Raw genomic sequence first — 21,954 nt, 5'->3', positions numbered from 1 at the left:
TTGTGACATGGCGCGCTGGTCTGGTTGTTTGCTTCCGGTGGTTAAGAGGCTGTTGTGGCACCTCAAGTGGTTGGTTACCTCAGATGTTTGGTCAGGGCTGGAGGAGGTGGGACACACACACACACACAACACAGATACAGATGGATTTACATACAATACAATTATTATTATTATTTTTTATTTTTATTACACACGGGAATAGGGAAGGGAGGGGTAGAAGGAGGGAGAGGGAGGGAGGAAGAGGGGGGTGAGGGGAGAGAGAGGAGGAGGAAGAGGGAGAGGAGGAGGAAGAGAGGGGGGGGGATACGAGATAGATAACTCATATGTGGTTGTGTAAATTCCTATCAAGTAACGCCCCACTGTTGAGGGGAGGAGGGTAAGGGTGGGGAGGAGGAGAGGAGGGTGGGTGAGAGAGGAGGAAGAAGACTAGGATCGGTAGGAAGAAGGGAAGGAGGAAGAGTTACACCAACAGGAGGAGAAGAGAGGAAGGGGGGGGGAAGACTCGCACCTTGATAAAATTTCTTTACCTGCAATGCATTTTCCCACGCCCACCTGTGTGACTCTGGCCGCATTTTCCCACGCCCGTCTTAATTAACTCTACCCAGTAACACCTTTAAAAATAACCTCACACCTTTAAACCTAACCTAACCCTCTACCTTAAAAACACCCATTGACTCTACCTTAAAATGACTTAAAATCGTAAACTTAAAATGAAAATCTGTCTTGGGGGAATCGTGTGTGAGAGAGAGAGAGATAGATCTATTTACAATCATCATCCCAACAACCTTAGGTGATTGTCCTTCCATCTTCTCTCACCTCCCTCACCTCCCCCACCCCCACCTCTTCACCCCCCCCCCCCCTCACCCCCTCCTCTCACCCCTCACCCCCCACCTTCCCCTCTCAACCCCCACCTCCCCCCACCCTCTCACCTCCCCACCTCCCTCTCACCCCATTCTCACCCCTCACCTCCCCCTCACCCCCCACCTCTCACCCCCTTCTCATTCTCACCCTCCCTCCTCACCTTCCTCCCCTCACCTTCCTCACCTTCCTCTCCTCACCCCCGTATAGAAAACTTAACACAACATTGCACATTTGTTAAATTATTTCTCAATGATAAAAAAATAATAATACGAACAGATAGAATAGAGAAAGTTGATATAGAAATAGATATTGATGGAAAGTTGAGATTGAGATAGAATGACTTTGTGTATTGTTGATTAATGACGTGAACGAGGTAGAGATTTGTGAACTACTTGTAACAGAGGGTAGAAAGTTGTTGGGAATGAGTGGGTATTTACCTAAGGTGTGTTTTATTGGCTTTGTCTGGGGAGTGAGAGGGGAGGAGGTGAGTGGGGAGTTAGAAGGAGTGAGGGGGTAATTGGGGTGGTGAGAGGGGAGTTTGGGAGGGAGTGGAGGGTAAGGGAAGAGGGAGGAAGTGAGAGGGAGAGAAGAAGTGGAAAAGGGAGAGACAGGAGAGGGAAAGCGAATGAAAATATGAGGAGAAAGGAGGAAGAGGAGGCAGACTGATAGTAAAAGAGACATAGAGAGAAAGGAGGAGATAATGAGAGAGAAAGAGTTTTAGTAGATAATAAAGACGAAACTATAATAGACAATATACACTAATGACATCATATACACGTTAATTAAGACATACAGACAGACAGGTAAGGTTGATAGGAGATGACGGTGGCGTGGAGTAATGGTTTAATGGGGTAATGGTTTAATGGGGTAATGGTTTAATGGTGGAGTAATGGTTTAATGAAGTAATGGTTTAATGGTGGATAAATGGTTTAATGGGTAATGGTTTAATGGGGTAATGGTTTAATGGTGAGTAATGGTTAATAGTAATGGTTTAATGGTGAGTAATGGTTTAATGGAGTAATGGTTTAATGGGGTAATGGTTTAATGGTGAGTAATGGTTTAATGAAATGAATTTTAATGGTGATAATGGTTTAATGGTAGAGGTATAATGGTAATAATAATGGGTTAGGTGGGTATAATGAGGTGAGGGAGGTATTGGTTGGAGGTGATGGGGGGTGATGGGGGAGGATTAGAAGGAAGGAAAGATGGATGGAAGGAAGGGAGGAGAGAGATAGAGGGATGGGAGAAGGGTAGGTGGAGGAGACAGACCATTTCCTTTAATCACTTATTGTTTCGTTGTCTCCGTCCACCACGATCATCACATTCTCTCTCTCTCTTTGTTCTGGTTTATTACCCTTTCATTCATCTTAATTACTTTTTTGTTTCTTATTTCCTTCATTTTTATCATATTTTTTCATCTCTGGTTTTGGATTTGTTTTATTATATCCTTTCTCCCTTTTTTTTCTCTTCTCTCTCAAGGTCACAACTGAAGGTCACATTTACAGGTCAAATGAGACAGAGAGAGAGAGAGAAAAAAATCAATGTCATATAGGTGTTGAGAGAGAGGAGAGAGGGGGGTTGAGAGTTTTAAATCAATAGTTATGATTTTAGGTATTGCAAGGAGAGAGGGAAGAGGGAATATGTATGTGTGTGTGAGGAATGAATGTATAGTGAGTATTAAGTGGTGTGTTAGGGAGTGCATGTGCGTGAATGTATGAGTGTGTGTGTGTGTGTGTGTGTGTGTGTGTGTGTGTGTGTGTGTGTGTGTGTGTGTATGTGTGTGTGTGTTTTTGTTTTGCTACCTAACCGGCACTCCTTTTTCCGTTGCCCCGGATGAGTCAGGAGGTCGGACAGCTGATCGTGACTCACTGGCAACATGACGCCTTGTCCACATCGCTCTCTCTACCTCTCCTGTATGAGAGAAAGAGAGAGATATTAATTACAGGTAAGACAGGTGATGGTAGATTGACAGCCACCACGTGAGTACATGTGTGTGTGTGTGTGTGTGTGGTGTGTGTGTGTACTTCTACATACACAACACACGTGACTCCACCCACCTGGTATTAGTCTCCTGTGCCTCCCACTAGCGTAGTCCCCCTTCCACATACCCTCCCCACCCCCTAGAGCCGAACCCTACCCACACACGGAACTACTATCCACACACGGAACTACTACACACGCCCGAACTACTACCCACCCCGAACTACTACCCACACACGGAACTACTACTCCACACCAACTACTACCCACGTCCGAAACTCCACCATCCCTCTCCTCCATCCCTCGCCCCCATCCTCTCACCTATCCCTCTCCCCCATCCCTCTCCCCCATCCCTCTCACCTATCCCTACTTCCCCACACACACACTTAACACTCTCACTTGTCTCTCACTCAAAGACTTCCTTTTCATCTCTTCCTCTTAATTAAGCCTCCATCATCATTCCTTCTCTCTTCTCCCCCTTTATCTGCCTTCTATCTCTCTCTCAAGCCTTCTTCCTCCTCCTCACTTCTCTCCTCACTCATTCAAGCCTTCACTAGGTTGGGTTAGGTTAGGTTACGTAAAGCAAGGTTAGGTTAGGACTAAAACACACACACACACACACACACACACACACCTGATGCACTGTACCTGTGTTTTTGTTACGTATGCTGGGGTGTGATACTGTGTTTGTCTGCTGTATTTGTCTGCTGTGTTTGTCTGCTGTGTTGTCTGCTGTGAAGTAAGTGTGAGTGATGCTCCATTGTTTCTCTAATCACGTAACCTATTTAGGAAGCCTGACCTAAAACTAGGGTGTGGGCGTGACCTGAATTAGGGTGTGGGCGTGATCTAAATTAAGGTGTGGGCGTGATCTTAACTAGGGTATGGGCGTTAGTACAGTAAACAAACGCCACAGACTCACACCAAAGCAGACAAACACCACCACATCACAGCAGACAAACAGCAGAGCATCACAGCAGACATGACCATCACTCGGCAGAGGCAGGCACACAGGGGCCGACAACCTCATTCATTATTCATCACCCATAAGACAGACTGGTAGAGGCGGCCCGTGACCCATTCATCCCTACTACTGCACGCAGCCTCTCCCTCACCTTACCTCACCTCACCTCACCTCACCTCACCTCACGATTAACTTCTGTGTGTTTAACTTATCAGTCCATATAGCAGGCGGTGTGTGTGTGTGTGTGTGTGTGTGTGTGTGTGTGTGTGTGTGTGTGTGTGTGTGTTTGTTTGTTTGTTTGTTGTTGGAGGAGGGAAGGAGGGAGGGCACAGGTGGTAGTACAGACAGGTGACAGAAGACCCCCCTCTTCCACCCTCCTCTTCCACTCTCCCCTTCCCTCTTCCACCCTCCTCTTTCCTCCGCTGCCCCCTCCTCCACACCTCACTACGTTTATGTAAGGCCACGGTGCAGGAGGGAGGGAGGTCTTCAACAGTTCATGCTGCTTGTGGTGGTGATTGTGGTAGTGGAGACAGATGGGTAGTTGTTGTGCTAGATAGGTGTGGTAGTCGGTGGTATATAAGTGTCATGATAAAACCAATCTGATTCTTCTTCCTTCGTCTTCTTCCTCTTCCTCCCTTCCCCTTTCTTCTTCCTCCTCCTCTTTGTCTTCCTCCTCTTTCGCCTCCTTCTTCCTCGATCTTCTGCCTCTTTTTTATCCTTCCTCCTCCTCTTCCTCCTCCTCCTCCTCCTCCTCCTCCTCCCTCCTCCTCCTCCTTCTTCCTGCCTCCTCCCTCCTCCTCCTCCTCCTCCTCCCTCCTCCTCCTCCTCCTCTTCCTCTTCCGCCTTCTTCATGGTCATCCATCTTTGTGCTTAGTGTTTGTTTACATTCGTGTGCAGTCTTGACCACCACAGCAGCTGTATTTGTGTACTGCTCTCTCTCTCTCTCTCTCTCTTAGGTTTTCTTCATGTTTTTACTTTGAAGACTAGTAAGAGGGAGGAGGGGAGAGGGGAAAGAGGAAGAAAATAAGAAGGGGAAAGGAGAGGGAGGAAAAGGGGAAGAGGGAAGGAAGGAAGAGGAAGATTCATCGTCTTGCCCTAATTTGTTCCACTTGCTTCCCTCTTAACAGGATGTAGTCGTTAAGTGTCTAATATGGTTTGAGCTAATTAATAGCCTTAAGCATAATTTCGATAGGTCATGTCTAGGGTAGTGCTTAAACACCTGGTAAAGTCGTTAAGCTTTTTTTTATATGCTCGTTAAGTAGAAGGTCATTAAGTACCGGTAGGGTCGTTGAACCACTTGATTTGGTCGTTAAGCATTGATTGGATATTTTAGAGGTCAGGTCAGGTCAGATTAAGTTACGTTGGATCAAATTGGTCAAGATTTGGTTAGGTTAGGTCAAGATTGGGTTGGGTTGGGTTAGGTTGGGATGGGATGGGATGGAATAGTGGGTGGCTTCACTCCTCTGACCTTTTTAGCTTAAGTAGAACATTTTAACTCCTGATGGTAGTGGTGGTAGTGGTGGGGTGGTGGTGGTGGGGTGGGGTGGGGGGGGGTGGGGTGGTGTGGGGGGTAGGGTGGTGGTGGGGTGTGGTGGTGGTGGGGGGGTGGTAGTGGTGGGGTGGTGTGGGGTGGTGGTGGTGGGGGTGGTGGTGGTGGGGGTGGTAGTGGGGGTGGTGGTGGTGGGGGTGGTGGTAGCGAGGAAGGATAGGGTGTTTGTGGAGAGAAGGAGGTTTGTGTAGCTGTTTTCACTTGTTATTGAGTCCTAATGCTTGCTGAGTGGCCCGGTTCGCTAACTTCAAGGTCATTGGTTACACTCTGGAGGTAGGTGGGTAGTATACAGTGTTTTGTCCCTCTTAAACTGGCCCTTCACCTTCCTTGGTTCTTACACCTGGCCCTCTCATTTGACACTCACCTGTTCCTCTCACCTTTCCCTCTCGTCTGACACCTGGCCCTCTCCACCTTTCCCTCTGTCTTACACCTGGCCTCTCATTTGACACCACCTGTTCCTCTCACCTTTCTCTCTCTGTCTGGACACCTGGCCCTCTCATATGACACCTCACCTTTCCTCTCGTCTGACACCTGGCCCTCTCACCTTCTCGTCTGACGCCTGGCCCCTCTCACCTCTTCTTATCTGGCTCCTCATCTCTCCTCTTGATTGTCCGTCTTACCTGTTCCTTCACTGGCCCTCTCACCTGTTACGAGAGAGAGAGAGAGAGAGAGAGACACGAGGTTCCTCTCATAGGAGTTTAAAGAGTCCGATTACGTCACCGTGGGGAGGGAAGGTCAGGTAGTAGGAGGTGGGTGAGGCAGGAGTAGGGGGAGGGTCAACAGGAGTGCCTAGGTGATACCTCCTTCAGGGTCCGTACAGGTGAAGAAGATGCCTGAAGGACTGGAAGTGCAGCTGACCCCCACCTGGGCACTCTCAGGATAACCCCCCCACCTTTAGGATACCCCCATCTTTAGTATACCTCCCCCAACTCCGAGTACACGATCTGAAGGAGGAAGGAATGGGTAAGGTAGGTATCGTCATGGGGTAACATAATAAGGTAATGGGTTATCATAGTGTATTCCATGGCGGAAATGGGCTAGACACGGGTTACATAATGATGGGAAATGGGTAGGTGTTCTAGAGGTTATGGAGAAGGTAAGGACAAGGCAGTAAGGTATGGGTTGAAGGAGGGTGGAGAGCCAGGTGAGGTGGGTGGTATTGGGTAGGTCCGTGGAGGTCATATATATTAACGGGGTGAGAGTTGGTACAGTGTTTATAGTCGTCAGCTGATCGAAGGCCTGGACACATCAGCTGATCGAGGGTTTCCGACACATCAGCTGATCGAGGGCCTGACACATCAGCTGATCGAGAGTTTGACATGACACTGAGACACACATCATCTAATGTCTCTCACCTTGTATCTAGTAACGGTAGAGTCTCAGTGCCATTTTTGACGTCATTATGGCTGCCATCTTTATATCGTATTGTATGTGACTCGGGTTGATGTTATCTCACTTCGGGGAGGAAATATTACTAAGAACCTTTGGAGGAGCCGCCCTGGACGTAGGAGTGCACACAGCATGTAGAGAGAGAGAGAGAGAGAGAGAGAGAGAGAGAGAGAGAGAGAGAGAGAGAGAGAGAGAGAGAGAGAGAATGTTTATGCTGGGTGTCTGGTCGATGTAAGGGAGGAAGGGGGGGTGTCAGTCAGTAGGGAGGGGAGGTAGAAGGGAGGTAGAAGGGAGGGGCTGGTGTTCGTCAATGAAACAAAGGCGGCGTTAGCTGTGTTTTCTGGTACTTCCTCCCACCTTCTGTGCCCTCCCACCCCTTCTGTACCCTCCCCACCCCTTCTGTACCCTCCCCACCTTCTGTACCCTCCCCAACCACCCTCTACCCTTCACTACCCTCCCCATCCCTCCATTACCCTCCCCAACCTTCCTGTACCCTCCTCACCCCTCCACTATCCTCTCCAGCCCTCCAGTACCCTCTCCAACTATCCCACTTCCCTCATCCACCCATCATCCACTTCCCTCATCCACCCATCATCCACTTCCCTCATCCACCCATCATCCACCTCCCTCATCCACCCACCATCCACCTCCCCCTCCACAGCAGTAACTAACCACCGGTAATGGGTCTAGCTCCCGGCGCCTGGTTAAGTGGGTGTGTGTGGGTGGACGTGGATGAATTTTGAGTAGGTGAATGAGTGTGTGGGTGTGGATATGTATGTAGGTAGGTAGGTAGGTAAATGAATGTATGTATGTATGTATGTATGTATGTATGTATGTATGTATGTAATGAGAGAGATATTTTTGTTTATTTCCCTCAGTCACACACACACACACACACACACACACACACACACACACACACCTGATGGGCTATGTGCGTGTGTATATTACAGAGGTCAGAAGATTCTATCATGCTTTACGTATACTGCACCGAGTCTAACCTGCCGATAGTATCCTGCTCATTTATATCATGTGGACTGTGGCTTTTGATGTTTCTTGGTCATGGAACCTAATCTAATCCCACTGAAACCTAACCTAACCTAACCATGACTATATATAATGTGTAGTGAGTAACATTGTAGTGAGTCATTATACGTGTGGCAGGACCTACACTAATGACGTCATGAGTGAGGTAGAGCTAATTAGGGGAAATACCTGTGGTTGACATAGCCGTACAGGTGTGTTCATTACTTCCACAACACAACGTCTCTCTCTCTCTCTCTCTTAATGTATAAAAAAAATATATAACTGATCAGAATTTACCTCCAATGAAACCTCTATTTAACGGACTATATGTGAGGAAAGTCCGTTATATCGAGGGTCCTTTAGAGGTGAAACCTCCTTATAACGGAATATATGTAAGATATTAGTCCGTTATGGAAAGTCCGCTATAGGGAGGCTTGACTGTACCTTAACACAGGTGACCCTCATGACAGTAGTTAAAGGAAACAATAACTAATGACAGACTTGTTTTTGTGTGGCATTTCCGACAAGTTCTGAGAGCCATTATAAGTCTTTGTGGCGCTGTCTATTTACATATTGTGGCGCTATAGAGGTGCGGTGGTGGAGTGGTTGTAGTATTAGCTTCCGGCCATAATTTCCTGAAAGACCCTGGTTCGATCCCTGGGCATTTCCTCAGTCTATTTACATATTCAGTTCATGGTGATATGGGGGTGCGGTGGTGGAGTGGTTACAATATTAACTTCCGGTTTTGATTTCCTAAAACTCCCCAGTTCGATCCCTTGGTATTTCCCCTCCCACCAAGTGTAAACGAGCACCTACTTGTACAGGTGAGTGAAGGCAATTTCGTGTGCAGTGCCGTGATGTTGATGTGTTATCTTATCTTGAGGTTGTGTACTCGGACTTGTTCTTATCACTTAACTTAGATACGCCTTGTGTGACCCACCCTCTCTTGCCCACCTTGTTACATCCTTGCCCACCTTATGACACATTGCCCAATTTTTATTACAACTCTGCTTCGACCTTAAAATTTGGTTAGGTTAGGTTACTATTAGGTTAGGTTAGTATTAGGGTGGTTAATCTTCAGGTCAATTGAGCTAGTGTGCCTAATCTTTATACGTGATCCTGCTTTCTGCTTCTAGTTCTTGTTGCCATTACCCTTTACGTTCTGCTAGTACACTATCTTACTACTTTCTGCTGCTAGTACACCTCCATACGGCCTTCTGCTTGTTGTTGTTGTTGTCACCGTGTTCCCAGTATGGCGGAGCTGTGTCTCCCGGCCTTGTCCACCAGTCATTGTCCTCTGTCACACCACCACCCCGCCGCCGTCCTCAACCTTAGGATCATCGGGGAGTCAAGGTCTCTCTCTCTCTCTCTCTCTCTCTCTCAGAATCTTCCCAACCCTTCTAGCAACCGTCCCCAATATGCCAGCCCTCCCAACCTCCACCAACCCAACCCCCCCTGCCTAGCCCCAGCCCCACCCCTGGCCCAACCCTGCCTAGCCCCAGCCCCACCCCGCCTCGCCCCCCAGCCCCACCCGCCTGCCCCCAGCCCCACCCTGCCAGCCCCACCCCGCCTAACCCCAGCCCCACCCCCCTAGCCCCAACCCCGCCTCGCCCCAGCCCCACCCCGCCTAGCCCCCACTCCCCTGCATAATGGTGACGCCCCAGAACACGTGACACCAAGCTGGGCGACTCACAATGACTAACGTAAAATTTGGGTAAATGTGATCCACTGATAGCCATTGAATATTACCCGTAACAATGGACTTAACGGATCACATGAAGATTAGTCCTCCTGGTTTAAATTTGACTTCACCTGATGACTAAACTCCTTCACTTCTTACCTTGGGGGTTTGGTTAAGGTGGGTTGAGTTAGGTTAGGTTAGAATAAGTTACGTTCGAGGTTAGGTTAGGTTAGGTTAAGTTAGATTAGGTTAAGTTAGATTAGGTTAGGTTAGGTTAGGTTAAGTTAGGTTAAAGGTTAAGTTAGATTAGATTAAGTTAGGTTAAAGGTTAAGTTAGATTAAAGGTTAAGTTAGATTAGATTAAGTTAGGTTAGGTTAGTATCCCCATCCCACTAGAAGCAAAAACTTGATTGGTAGAAAATGGAGTGTGGGTTCTGACTGTAAATAACTATGGGTGTTGTCACTGTTACCATCACATTACCTCACCCAATCACTTACTCATGGCTATCAACAGCACCCTTATTACCGTTAACAGAGCCGTTATGTCACAAACAAACAGTAATATGTCACGTTTATTTACGTTAGGTATAAGCTTGGTGAAAATTTTTTGGTGTAGGTGGGAGGGCGTGCGTAGGGTGTTTATAAAGTCCCTTGATGTTTGTATTAAAGTTGGATCACCGGGATATTATTATTATTATTATTAGAGGGTTAAAAAGGTCAGGGCTGACTCCAGTTAAGAATGAAATGTTCCTTGAGTGTGTGTGTGTCCAGGATAGGTAAGTGTGGACACATTACCATAACCGCTCGTGTGACCTTTCGGTGTTAAGGGTCAACCATGTTTTCTCTCACACACTCTTCTGCATGTGGGAGAGAAAGAGAGAGAGAGAGAGAGAGAGAGAGAGAGAGAGAGAGAGAGAGAGCAGCAGCTTAATCCCTCCCCTTCCCCACTCCACCAAATACCACTCTATTCAATCTTATTCACTCCATTGTAGAAATTTCCATGTCAAGAATTATAGTGGAGTTTTAATCCCCTTAGCGCCCTTGCCGACTCTTTTGTTTTAAGCGGATCGATCCTGGCCATTTGGGGTTGCGACAGACGCCCGTGTTATCATATTCTTCCATAGTCACCCCTCCAGTGCCCAATTATAATACCCGTTTTCTTTACTCATTCGTCTCCGTAACTAAACTGTATTTTCTCATCTTATATTATATGCCTTTGCTGTACTATAATATGTTCCTATATGTTATAATATATTGTATTTATTATAATATGCCATCTGGTTATTTAAATATGCTCCCTATATGCGCGCTACTCCTTAAATATGCTCGCTAGTCCTTCAAAATATGCTCCTTGTCTCGAGATAAACGTCCCTCATAACCTCGCTACCTCGTCCCCCTCTACCCTTCCCCTCTCCTCTCCCCTTTCTTCTTCCCCCTCTTCTCCTTCACTTCTTCTCCCCTCCTACTCCCTTCTCCCTACTGCGCCTCTCCCCCTCTCCTCCCCCCTCTCCTCCCAGCCCTTAATACGAGTGAGAGAGACTAGAGGGCCCACTAAACGGGGGAATATATTGATCTACTCGAGGGGTGGGAAGTGGGGGGTCCCTCAGGCCTCGTGTGCCACCTGTCTCGCCGCTGCAGGCCTAATGGGCCCCAGTCATATTAGGCCCCCTGGTTAACTGAACCTAACCTCACATAGCTTAACCTAAACTTATGTTAGGATAGGGTAGGGTAGTGCAGGGTATGTTGAGGTAGGGTACGTTAGGTTAGGGTAGGCTACGTTAGGGTAGGGTAGTGCAGGGTAGGTTGAGGTAGGGCAGTGTAGGTTAGGTTAGGTTAGGTTAGGTTAGGGTAGGCTACGTTAGGGTAGAGACAGTGCAGAGATTATGTTGAGGTGAGATTGGGGGTACGTTAGGTTAGGGTAGGCTACGTTAGGGTAGGGTAGTGCAGGGTAGGTTGAGGTAGGGCAGTGTAGGTTAGGTTAGGTTAGGTTAGGTTAGGGTAGGCTACGTTAGGGTAGGGTAGTGTAGGAGTGGGTTGAGGAGTAGGGCAGTGTAGGTTAGGTTAGGGTAAGGCTACGTTAGGGTGGAGTAGTGCAGGGTAGGTTGAGGGGTAGGGCAGTGTAGAGTTAGGTTAGGGTAGGCTACGTTAGGAGTGAGGTAGTGTAGGTTGGGGAGTAGGCTAGGGTAGAGGTGCAGGAAGAGTAGGTTGGAGTTGGGAGTAGTGTAGTGTAGTGTATGGGTTGCAGTGGGGAGGAGGAATTATTAGTGTTGTTTAACCCAGGGGATAATTTCAAGGTCTCTTACACACACACACACACACACACACACACACACACACACACACACACACAGTTCCAGGGGCCCACGTGGACAGCAGGATGTTAGTGATCTACATACAATTGAAGGGGGGGAGGGGGGGGTGTTGGGAACTCATACAATAATCCCTCTCCTCCCCTCACTCCTCTCCTTCCCTCCTCCCTCTCCCCTTTGCTCTATTATGTCATGGATAATCTGCTTGGGTTTTAGTCTCTCTCTCTCTCTCTCTCTCTCTCTCTCTCTCTCTCTCTCTCTCTCTCTCTCTCTCTCTCTCTCTCTCCTCCCTTCCTTAGTTGGGTGTAGGTTAGGTTAAGTTAGGTTGGTTTAGGTAGGATTAGGATTGGTTTGAATAAGGTCAGGTCAGGTCAGGGTACAGGCAGCAGTTTGTGGCAATTATCCTTTACTTCACTCATTAAAAAGTTGTCCCTCACGTCTGCATGTTGGTATGTTGGCTAATGACCTGATGTTATTGATAGAGAGAGAGAGAGAGAGACCTTGTGTGATATATGCTAGTGAGAGACAGAGAGAGAGTTCAGTCTTAAGCTGGGGTGTCTAATCTTCAGGTGATCTCCGGACACGACCCCAACGCACCCAAACCTCTTCACATTAGTGGTTATAAGTGGACCGTGTGTGTGTGTGTATGTGTGTGTGTGTGTGTGTGTGTGTGTGTGTGTGTGTGTGTGTGTGTGTACGAGGTATGTATGTATGTATGTGTACTCAAGTCAACAATATTCTCAATACTATAATATAATTTTTTTTCTTTCCACAGGTGAGTTGATGAGGACAGGCAGGTGCCATAGTACAGCATAGGTTACAGGGACAGGTATGTATTACAGGTAAATCTTACAGGTTACAGGAGTAGATTACATACAGGTAAATCCTACAGGTTACAGGAGTAGATTACATACAGGTAAATCCTACAGGTTACAGGAGTAGATTACATACAGGTAAATCCTACAGGTTACAGCAGTAGATTACATACAGGTAAATCCTACAGGTTACAGCAGTAGATTACATACAGGTAAATCCTACAGGTTACAGCAGTAGATTACATACAGGTAAATCCTACAGGTTACAGCAGTAGATTACATTCAGGTAAATCCTACAGGTTACAGCAGTCACATATACTCATGGTTATTAGTCATTACACCTGTCTTAATTACGAGACACAGGTATGTGCGTGTATTCTAGTCGGTATTTTACGCAGTTAAATCAATGACGCACAATACGCATGCATCACCTTACGCAAGGAATATTTTATAATTTCCTTGGGGAGAGAAGGACAAAGGGAAGGAAAGACAAGGATAGAGTGAGAAAGAGAAAGATAGATGAAGAGACAGGCAGATAGATAGACAGATAGATAGATAGATAGATAGATAGATAGATAGACAGATAGATAGATAGATAGATAGATAGATAGACAGACAGACAGATAGACCATCCTTCCCGTCTGTAGTCGTGTACACCCCACCTCACCTATTCACAGGTGTGGTGGTACACGGATAGCAACTGGGTGTTCCTCTTACACATTAATGCAACACCCTGGCGTCCGTGTGTGTGTGTGTGGTGGGGGTGGTGGTTCGTCGTACACATGTGGGTCACGGCAGGTGGTGGTGAATACATACACACGCATACATACATACATATACAGTATACATACATACACTAAGTTTATATACAGGATTTCTTCATCTACTTCAAACTTTTTCCACACACACACACACACACACACACACACACACACACACACACACACACACACACACACACACACACACACAGGTATACAGTTACATGAGAAAGATCTTGTAGCATCTTACCAGTATTTCCTGCCGTCTTATACTCTCTCTCTCTCTCTCTCTCTCTCTCTCTCTGTGTGATAATGTTTATTTCTCATAATTAGGCACATAAATACATCAATATGCTTAACTCATAATAAAAGCTTATGGACTATGAAGCTTAATTAGTGAAGAAGCTTAAAATAATTAGAAAATAATCATTAAAAAGATTCAGTAATTACGAAGCAACATTAACCAGACTCTAAGGAGAGAGAGAGAGAGAGAGAGGAGAGAGAGAGAGAGAGAGAGAGAGAGAGAGAGGTAGTGACCCTCCCCGAGCAGGTGTTAGAAACATCCAGGTCATGTGGGCCGGCGGTTACTGTGCAGGTGCATATTGTACAGGTGTGTTACTGTGCAGGTGTTATTGTACAGGTGTTACTGTGCAGGTGTGCGTTATTGTTCAGGTGTTACTGTGCAGGTGTGTTATTGTTCAGGTGTGTTATAGTGCAGGTGTGTTACTGTTCAGGTGTTACTGTACAGGTGTGTTACTGTTCAGGTGTTACTGTACAGGTGTGTTATTGTACAGGTTTGTTATTGTACAAGTGTGTTACTGTACAGGTGTGTTGCTGTGCAGGTGTGGTGTGAGTTTTCCTGTTCAGAATTTTTCGTTGGGTGGAAAATTAATTCTTCACGAAATTAATTGTTCTTCGTCTAATATTAATCTTCATTCAGTGTGTTTGTTTTGTTCTTGTAAGGATATAATTAATTCACTATTAAATAAAACTGTTCTTGTTCTAATTTCACCCTTTGTGTTTGTTTGACGATGTTGTTGCTTTTGTTGCTCTGATACTTATGTTTTAAGATTTATTTTTGCTTCGTTTGTGTTTGTAAATAATGGTTTTTTTTGTACTGGTTTCACCCTTTGTGTTTGTTCCACTTTCACGTGTTTTTGTTGGGGAAATTTATGCTTATTTGTTGTTAGTTGCAAAAATGTGGTTGTGTTGCAAAGACGATGTTGTAGTGGTGTTGTTCACCTAACCAATCCCATCCCAGCATACAGTAATCACGACAAATGAGAACCAATCAGCGAGCTTCTTACCCTTATACACGTGGATTTAATGCTTTCTTTATTTGCTTCATTAACACAAGTATTTTATCAGGCGTGAAGTGAGAGACAGATGCAAGCTTTCCCACCTCCTCTCCTTCTTCGTCTCCTCTCGTGCCTTCTGCTGTAGTGAGTTTCCTCGACCCAGTTGCTCACGATCCACAGGAAGAATGGCCAGCCACCTGTGAGACGTCATGTTTACATTGGGGATTTCACCTGGATCACTGGGTATGGTCGTCTCTCTTGTGTGACTACTGAAGGGGTTGGTGGTCTTGTGTGTGTGTCTGTGGGGGTGGTAGGAGGTGGGTAGTGGTAAATGGGTGGTTCAGATAGTAATTGTTCCGTCACTCTTACCATCACTACCACCATTACCGCCACCATTACCACCACAATTACCCCCACCTCCTCTTCTACCACTGCCTCCTCCCCTTCCTCCTTTCACTGTTACAATCTCAGCGGGAAATACCTGCCGTGATTTACACCTCCAGTAGACGTCACACACCTGAGATATTATCAACAACACAATGAAGGTTCCTCTGGTGAATTTCCTCTAACCTCAACACATGAAGTTGTAATTAACTTTAGCTCAAACAGGTAAAGTAAGTGAACGAAAGTAAGGTCTTGTTGTGAAAGGTATTTGGGGGTCTCATGAAGTATTTGAGGAGTTATGAAAAGTATTTGGTCTTAGAAAAAGTATTTGAGGTTTCATAAAGTATTTACGATCCATTTATTTTTATTTAATGATGTTAGTGATGTAAATTCGTATATGTATGTAAGTTAAAGTGAGTCATGTGTTTTGTCTCTGAGGTTGTGTTGAGTCACTACTGTTTTCGCCCTTACTTACCTGTCTGATGGATATTTATGTATATGCATGAGAGGGATATGTTTATTCTCGTGTGTGTGTTTTTCATATTGCTGTCACAAATATCGTTTGGGGTGGTGACAAAATATTATCTTCAACACACACACACACACACACACACACACACACACACACACACACACACACACACACACACACATTAATCCCCTTGACTTAAACTACCCTATTAACTCACCCAAGACCCTCACAACACATCAAAGACTTATGAGTGCCTAAGTCAAAGACACCGAGTTCCTTGAGAAATATAATAGATTTTAACTCCAGAACACTTTGTATATATAGTGGACGATAGGTGAGGCTACGGTATGGCAACATTAACAGCTGTGAGAAGGTGATTCACTCTAGGTCGCCAGCCAGGTGGTTACTGAGGCACTTAGGGCTGGATAAATAAATAAGTTAAGGTGTGTTTGGTTAATTATCTAAGGTAAATAATGAAGATGTTTTGTTAATTTTAACCCTTGGCCCAACGTGGTCCGTGTAAAGTTTATTTAACCTTGGGAATTGGAACTTTTTGCCATGTTTAACCTTGACAACCACGAATTTTTGCCACATTTAAAGAAGTTTTATAAGATTTAACGAACTTTTACCAACTGTAACGAATCTTTACCACCTTTAACGAACTTTTACCACTTTTAACGAACTCTAATCACCTTTAACCATGTCAACTGGTTCGTGGGTTAGTACCGTCTACAGTTAGATAATTACTGACCATCTCGCCTCAGGTTCAGTAAAGGTAAATAATTTGTTTGTCTTAAATATATGATTAAAAAAATGGCTGAGAACTGCGTCAGGTGGTCAGAATCTGTTGCTCCTGCGGCCACGGGAAAGGAATTTGGCTTCTTCAGGTTTTTGTGGTCCTTTTGTCTAGCCCAAGTGCCTTATGGTGGTGGTAATGGTGGTGGTGGTAGTAGTAGTGGGGGAGGTAGTGGTGGTGGTAGTAGTACTGGTAGTGGTGGTAGTAGTACTGATAGTAGTGGTAGTAGTAGTGTGTACTATGAGACCTGACCGCCCCACCACGAGACATCATGGTGCCTTATAGCGTCCTCCTACACACACACACACCGTCCCTGTGACAGATTATAATCACCTGAAGATTAGACACCCTAGCTGTTAAGATCTCCACAGGATTTATAAACACAAACATCAAGGGACTTTGTAAACACGCATATATTTTGATTCTAGCTTGTTGAAGGAGCTGTAAACACACACAAGGGCCATTTTTAAATACCACATACGCTAATGGTTATGGGTAGACGATGCTAGGGTGTGTGTGCTGGCAGTGGGTAGGTGGGCAAGCAGAAGCAAGCAGGGAGTCATCAAGCTCATCTAAATATATCATCACTACATGGAGATACTCATAAAGTGGACCAAATTAGGCAGTGGTGTTGTTGTTGGTCGCTTACAACCCAACAATAACATTTACTGTGACTCTTCTTTACTTTGGCCTTGTCCCCGCTAGGTATAGTATATAGGGGTGGTGGTGCCCAGGTATGTCAGTCGCTGGTCGGGTGTAGTTGGTGACGGTTGCTGTCCCTTCTCGAGTCTCTCCTCCTGGTTGGGTTATCCTTAGGGAGCGGGACCTGGATTTAACACCTTCCGGCATGACAGGCGAGTATACGGTTTAAATCCCCTGTGTGTGTGGGGGGGGGGGGTTAAAACGAGTGTAGGATTAAGTAACTTTAACCTGTATCTTATTTAAATGACTTTATATAATAGTGGTACTTAGCCTTGGGTAAGAGAATATCCCTAGGGGGTAAAAAAAAATCCTTACGAGGTCAAATAAATCCCATAAGAGGTAAAAAATCCCCTAGGACTTGAAAAAAAATTCCCAGGAAATAAAAACAATATCCCCAAATGGTGGATTTTTTTAAGCCAGTCGCCGGGAAAAATCATATTACTGCGACCGGGATTTTATATTCTGAGGCAGTCATTGTGTATATGTGTGTGTGTGTGTGTGTGTGTGTGTGTGTGTGTGTGTGTGTGTGTGTGTGTGAGACCGGATTCTCACCCCTGGCCATATACATACATACATATTGGTTAGGTTACTGTAGTGGTCCTTTACAATTTATGGATCTTTACATATGTACATACATACACACATACAAACATACATACATACACACCTACATACATACACATCTACATACATACACACAGACACAAACACCACGACACACTTTCCCGTCGTCAGTGTACACATGTGAGATTTTAATGTGGCTCAGAGAAACTGTCTCGTCTTCTGTACCTGCTGCTGTGACGGGCCTCACTCCACCAGACGGGCCTCACTCCCACCCAGGCAGGCCCCTCCTCCTGAACGGGCCCCTCACTCCACACCAGACAGGCCCCTCCTCCTGGGCAGGCCTCTCCACCAGACGGGCCCCTCCTCCACCAGACAGGCCCCTCACTCCACCAGACGGGCCCTCCTCCACCAGACAGGCCTCTCCTCCACCAGACAGGCCCTCACTCCACCAGACGGGGCCTCCTCCACCAGACAGGCCCCTCCACCAGACGGGCCCCTCCTCCACCAGACAGGCCCCTCCTCCACCAGACAGGCCTCATCACCACCAGACGGGCCCCTCCTCCTGACAGGCCTCTGCTCCACCGGGCAGGGCCCCTCCTCCTCCACCAGACGGGCCCCTCCTCCTCCAGACGGGCCCCTCCTCCTCCTTCTGACGTCCCCTCCTCCTCCTGCTGACGGGCCCCTCTTCCTTCCTCCCCCTCCTACAGTTCATCGTCCATTAACTAATCGTCATCATCAGTACTTCGTCACCATCACCACTACCTCGCCCTCGTCACCACCACAGCTGCCACCATCGTCACCACCACCATCAAAGCCACAATTACCACCATCACCACCATCACCTACTTCTACTGACCGCCCAACCTCCCCCCTCCCCTCCTTACTTCCCCCCTCCCTCCTCTACCCTCTTCCCCCTCCCTCCCTTCCTCCCTCTCACCACCATCATTACCTCCATCATTATCTCCATCACCGCCTCCGTTACCGTCGCACAGAGACACACATTCCCGTCACCACACCACCAATAGGCACCCAAGGCGCCTTCTTCAAGTAACTAGCGACCTGACGGGAACTTCTGTCTTTTACTGTCATGGACGGGCGGACGGAAGGCTGTGTGTGACCAAGGAAGTAACACACACACACACACACACACACACACACACACACACACACACACACACACACACACACACACACTATAGTTGATTTGGTTAGCTTATGTAGTGGGAAAGGTTAAGTTAGGTTAGGTCAGGTCAGGTCAGGTCAGGTCAGGTTAGGGGTAGGATAGGATAGGATAGGTTAGTTGGGGTTAGTTTAAGCTAGATTTGGGTTTAGTTAAATTTAGGTTAGGTTAGATGTAGGTTAAGTTAAGAAGATTATAAGAAATTGTCATTGTTATTGATGTTAAAGAATGCTATTATATGTTACCAAATGCTGCACAGGCTGTTTTTGTCACGAGTATCACAGCTGTCTCTCCCTGGCTGCTGTTATCCTGTGTGTGTGTGTGTGTGTGTGTGTGACTCGAATCCGGGTCACGCTGGGGCATGATTCATCGTGTTACTTTATACGTGTGTGTGTATGTATGTGTACGTGTGTGCATGTTTATATGTGTGTGTGTGTGTGTGTAAGGGTGAACCGGATATTCAGTGGGTCTTACTATAAACGCACCCTTCCTCCTCCTCCTCCTCCCCGCACCTAGGAGGAGGAGTACTTGTTTGTCTTGTCAGGGATTATACAAGATGTTTACTGAGGGACTTAACAGGTACAAGTCAATCACTCCTTTTGACCTACCCCACCCCTGACGTAACCTAACCTAACCTACCCCACCCCTGACGTAACCTAACCTAACCTACCCCACCCCTGACGTAACCTAACCTAACCTACCCCACCCCTGACGTAACCTAACCAATCCCTAACCTAACCTACCCCACCCCTGACGTAACCTAACCTAACCTACCCTGGCGTAACCTAACTACCCCTGGCAGCTTCTTCTTCACCCCCACCTGACGTAACCTAACCTACCCTGACGTAACCTAACCTGCCCACCCCAATAACCTAACCTAACCTACCCCTGACAACTAACCTAACCTGCCCCTGGCCGTAACCTGGCCTGCCCCACCTGACGTAACCTAACCTAACCTACCCCTGACGTAACCTAACCTAACCTACCCCTGACGTAACCTAACCTAACCTACCCCACCCCTGACGTAACCTAACCAATCCCTAACCTAATCTACCCCACCCCTGACGTAACCTAACCAATCCCTAACCAAAACAAACATGATTCGACCCGTTTTTAATTAGAAAATTCAAGGCTAGTTCCGGGTTAGGTAATTAACTTTGCCCCCACCCTCCTCCACTCCTTCCTTCTCCCTCCTCCTCCACTCCTTTCTTTCTCCCACCTCCTCTCCTTCTCTTCTCCCTCTCCTCCTCTCCCTTCTCTTCTCCCTCCTCCTCCACTCCTTCCCTTTTCCCTCCTCCTCCTCTTCTTTCTTTTTCCACCTCCTCTCCCTTCTCTTCTCCTCTCCTCCTCCTCTCCTTCTCTTCTCCTCCTCCTCTTCTTTCTCTTCTCCCTCCTCCTCCCTCTCCCTTCTCTTCTCCCTCCTCCTCATCTCCTTTCTCTTCTCCTTCCCCTCCTCTCCTTCTCTTCTCCTCCTTTCCTTCCTTCTCCCTCCTCTCCTCCTCTCCCTTCTCTTCTCCCTCCTCCTCCTCCTCTCCTTTTCTTCTCCTTCCTCCTCCTCTCCCTTTCTCTTCTCTCCTCCTCTCCTTCCTTCTCCCTCCTCCTCCTCTCCTTTCTCTTCTCCCTCCTCCTCCTCTCCCTTCTCTTCTTCCTCCGCCTCCTCTTCCTCCTTCCACCTACCTCCTTACTCCCTCTTCTTTCTAGCTCCTCCTACCCTCTTCCTCCTCCTCCCACCAACCAGGATATGAAACAGTCGACACTATTTTTTGCCCTCGTCACCACAACACCTTCAGGAGTCTGGTGCCCTTTGGTATCAGCGGGTCTTATACCTCCTGACGAAGGGTGTGACGCTCTCCAGTTAGTTCCTCCTGCTGACGGTGCTGTGTTAGGGCAGGCGAACGTGAAAGTGCCGAGTGTTTACCTAACGTTGTCTGAGAGAGAGAGAGAGAGAGAGACTGGAGTTGTGTTTTTGTTGTGTTTTACGAGTATATATATGTGTTTGTGTATGTGTTTATGTATAGATGTATGTCTGTATGTGTGTGTATGAGAGAGAAATTAGTATTCCAGTGTTGAGAGCGTCAAGGGGGCGTGACTTTGTTGACTAGACCAAGCTGCCTCATCAGGTTTCTGTGTGGAGAAATTTTTGTGGCATTGTTTTACGTTAGTCAAGAGAATGTGGGAGACAATGTTATTATAATTAGCATCACGTCAAGATTAGCCCCCCCACCCGCCTTAGATTATTTCACCTGATGATTACTTACCCTAACCTAAGCTAACCTAACCTAACTTCATCTAACCTAATGCTAACCTAAGCTAATCTGATCTGATCTAATCTACTGAATGAAGAGGAAGAATGAATGTGGAAGAGGGGGAGGAGGAGGAAGAATATGGAGGAGGAAGAGGAAGAGAGGCAGCAGCAGCAAGGGGCCGTAAAGCAGTCAGTCGCCGGGTTCAGTGTTCCAGACAGATGATGAGAGTTTCCCGTTAAGTAAACACACACACACACACACACATACATACACATACACACACACACACACACACAGACAGCTGACGTGGTCTACATTTCTCCCGTGAGACGATATATTACGGGAGTGTACGATGGAACTCACACCAGTGTTTACCAATCAGTTGTAGTGATCACTTGCGCGTCCTTTCTCCCTCCGAGCTGTACGTCCGTGACTTATGACTTACGTTCGTTAAGTCCGTATCTTTCGCTCGTCCTATACTACGTTTCTGACCGTATTTTGAGTCGTATCACGTATAATTTCTAGTTATTAATGGACTAGTGGTATAATTTGTCTACGCCCACTTAAAACAATTTTATTTCATTATTCAAGTGTATTAAAACTAACCAATAATAAAGTGCAAATAAAGTGGGAAAAATAGAGAAACTGTGATAAAGTGTGGAAGAGTGAAATAAAGAAGAGGGAGACAGATAAAGTGATAAATAAAGTGAAGATGGAGATAATGGGAATAGAACGATGGGACTCTTTTGTTGAGTTTCTGAATGACCTCAAGGATGAGTACTATTACAACCAGGTGAGTACACACACACACACACACACACACACCAGTTTATTTCACTTAAAGATCAAACACCCTTAACCCAACCCCACCCAATCTCGACCCCCACCCAAAAGCCCCCCCCCACCCAACCCCACCCCACCCAATCCCAGCCCCACCCCACCCAATCCCCCACCCCCCCACCAACCCCAACCCCACCCAC

The 21,954-nt window shown here is 46.6% G+C and overlaps 1 protein-coding gene across 3 annotated transcripts in view; it reads left to right on the top strand.

The window, feature by feature from the left end:
- The window catches only part of LOC121856388 (plastin-3-like), a 65,069-nt gene that overhangs the window by 31,435 nt on the left and 11,680 nt on the right, over positions 1-21,954 (top strand). Inside the window, exon 1 of one of the 3 annotated variants that reach the window (XM_042351938.1) lies at positions 17,036-17,136. The exons of 1 other annotated variant lie outside the window; for it this stretch is intronic. Coding sequence is in view for 1 of the 2 variants with exons in the window: in XM_042351937.1 (XP_042207871.1) it covers positions 21,687-21,767 (81 nt within the window). In the remaining variant the exon portion in view is untranslated. Of the gene's footprint in view, positions 1-17,035; positions 17,137-21,622; positions 21,768-21,954 lie in introns of those variants that run through there. One more of the 3 variants, XM_042351937.1, reaches the window with a different exon arrangement.

The sequence above is a fragment of the Homarus americanus genome, unplaced genomic scaffold (assembly GCF_018991925.1).
Source record: "Homarus americanus isolate GMGI-L3 unplaced genomic scaffold, GMGI_Hamer_2.0 scaffold48220, whole genome shotgun sequence".
NCBI classification, from domain to species: domain Eukaryota; kingdom Metazoa; phylum Arthropoda; class Malacostraca; order Decapoda; family Nephropidae; genus Homarus; species Homarus americanus.
The sequence above is the reverse complement of the archived record's forward strand: the minus strand, read 5'-3'. Positions and strand labels throughout refer to the sequence as shown.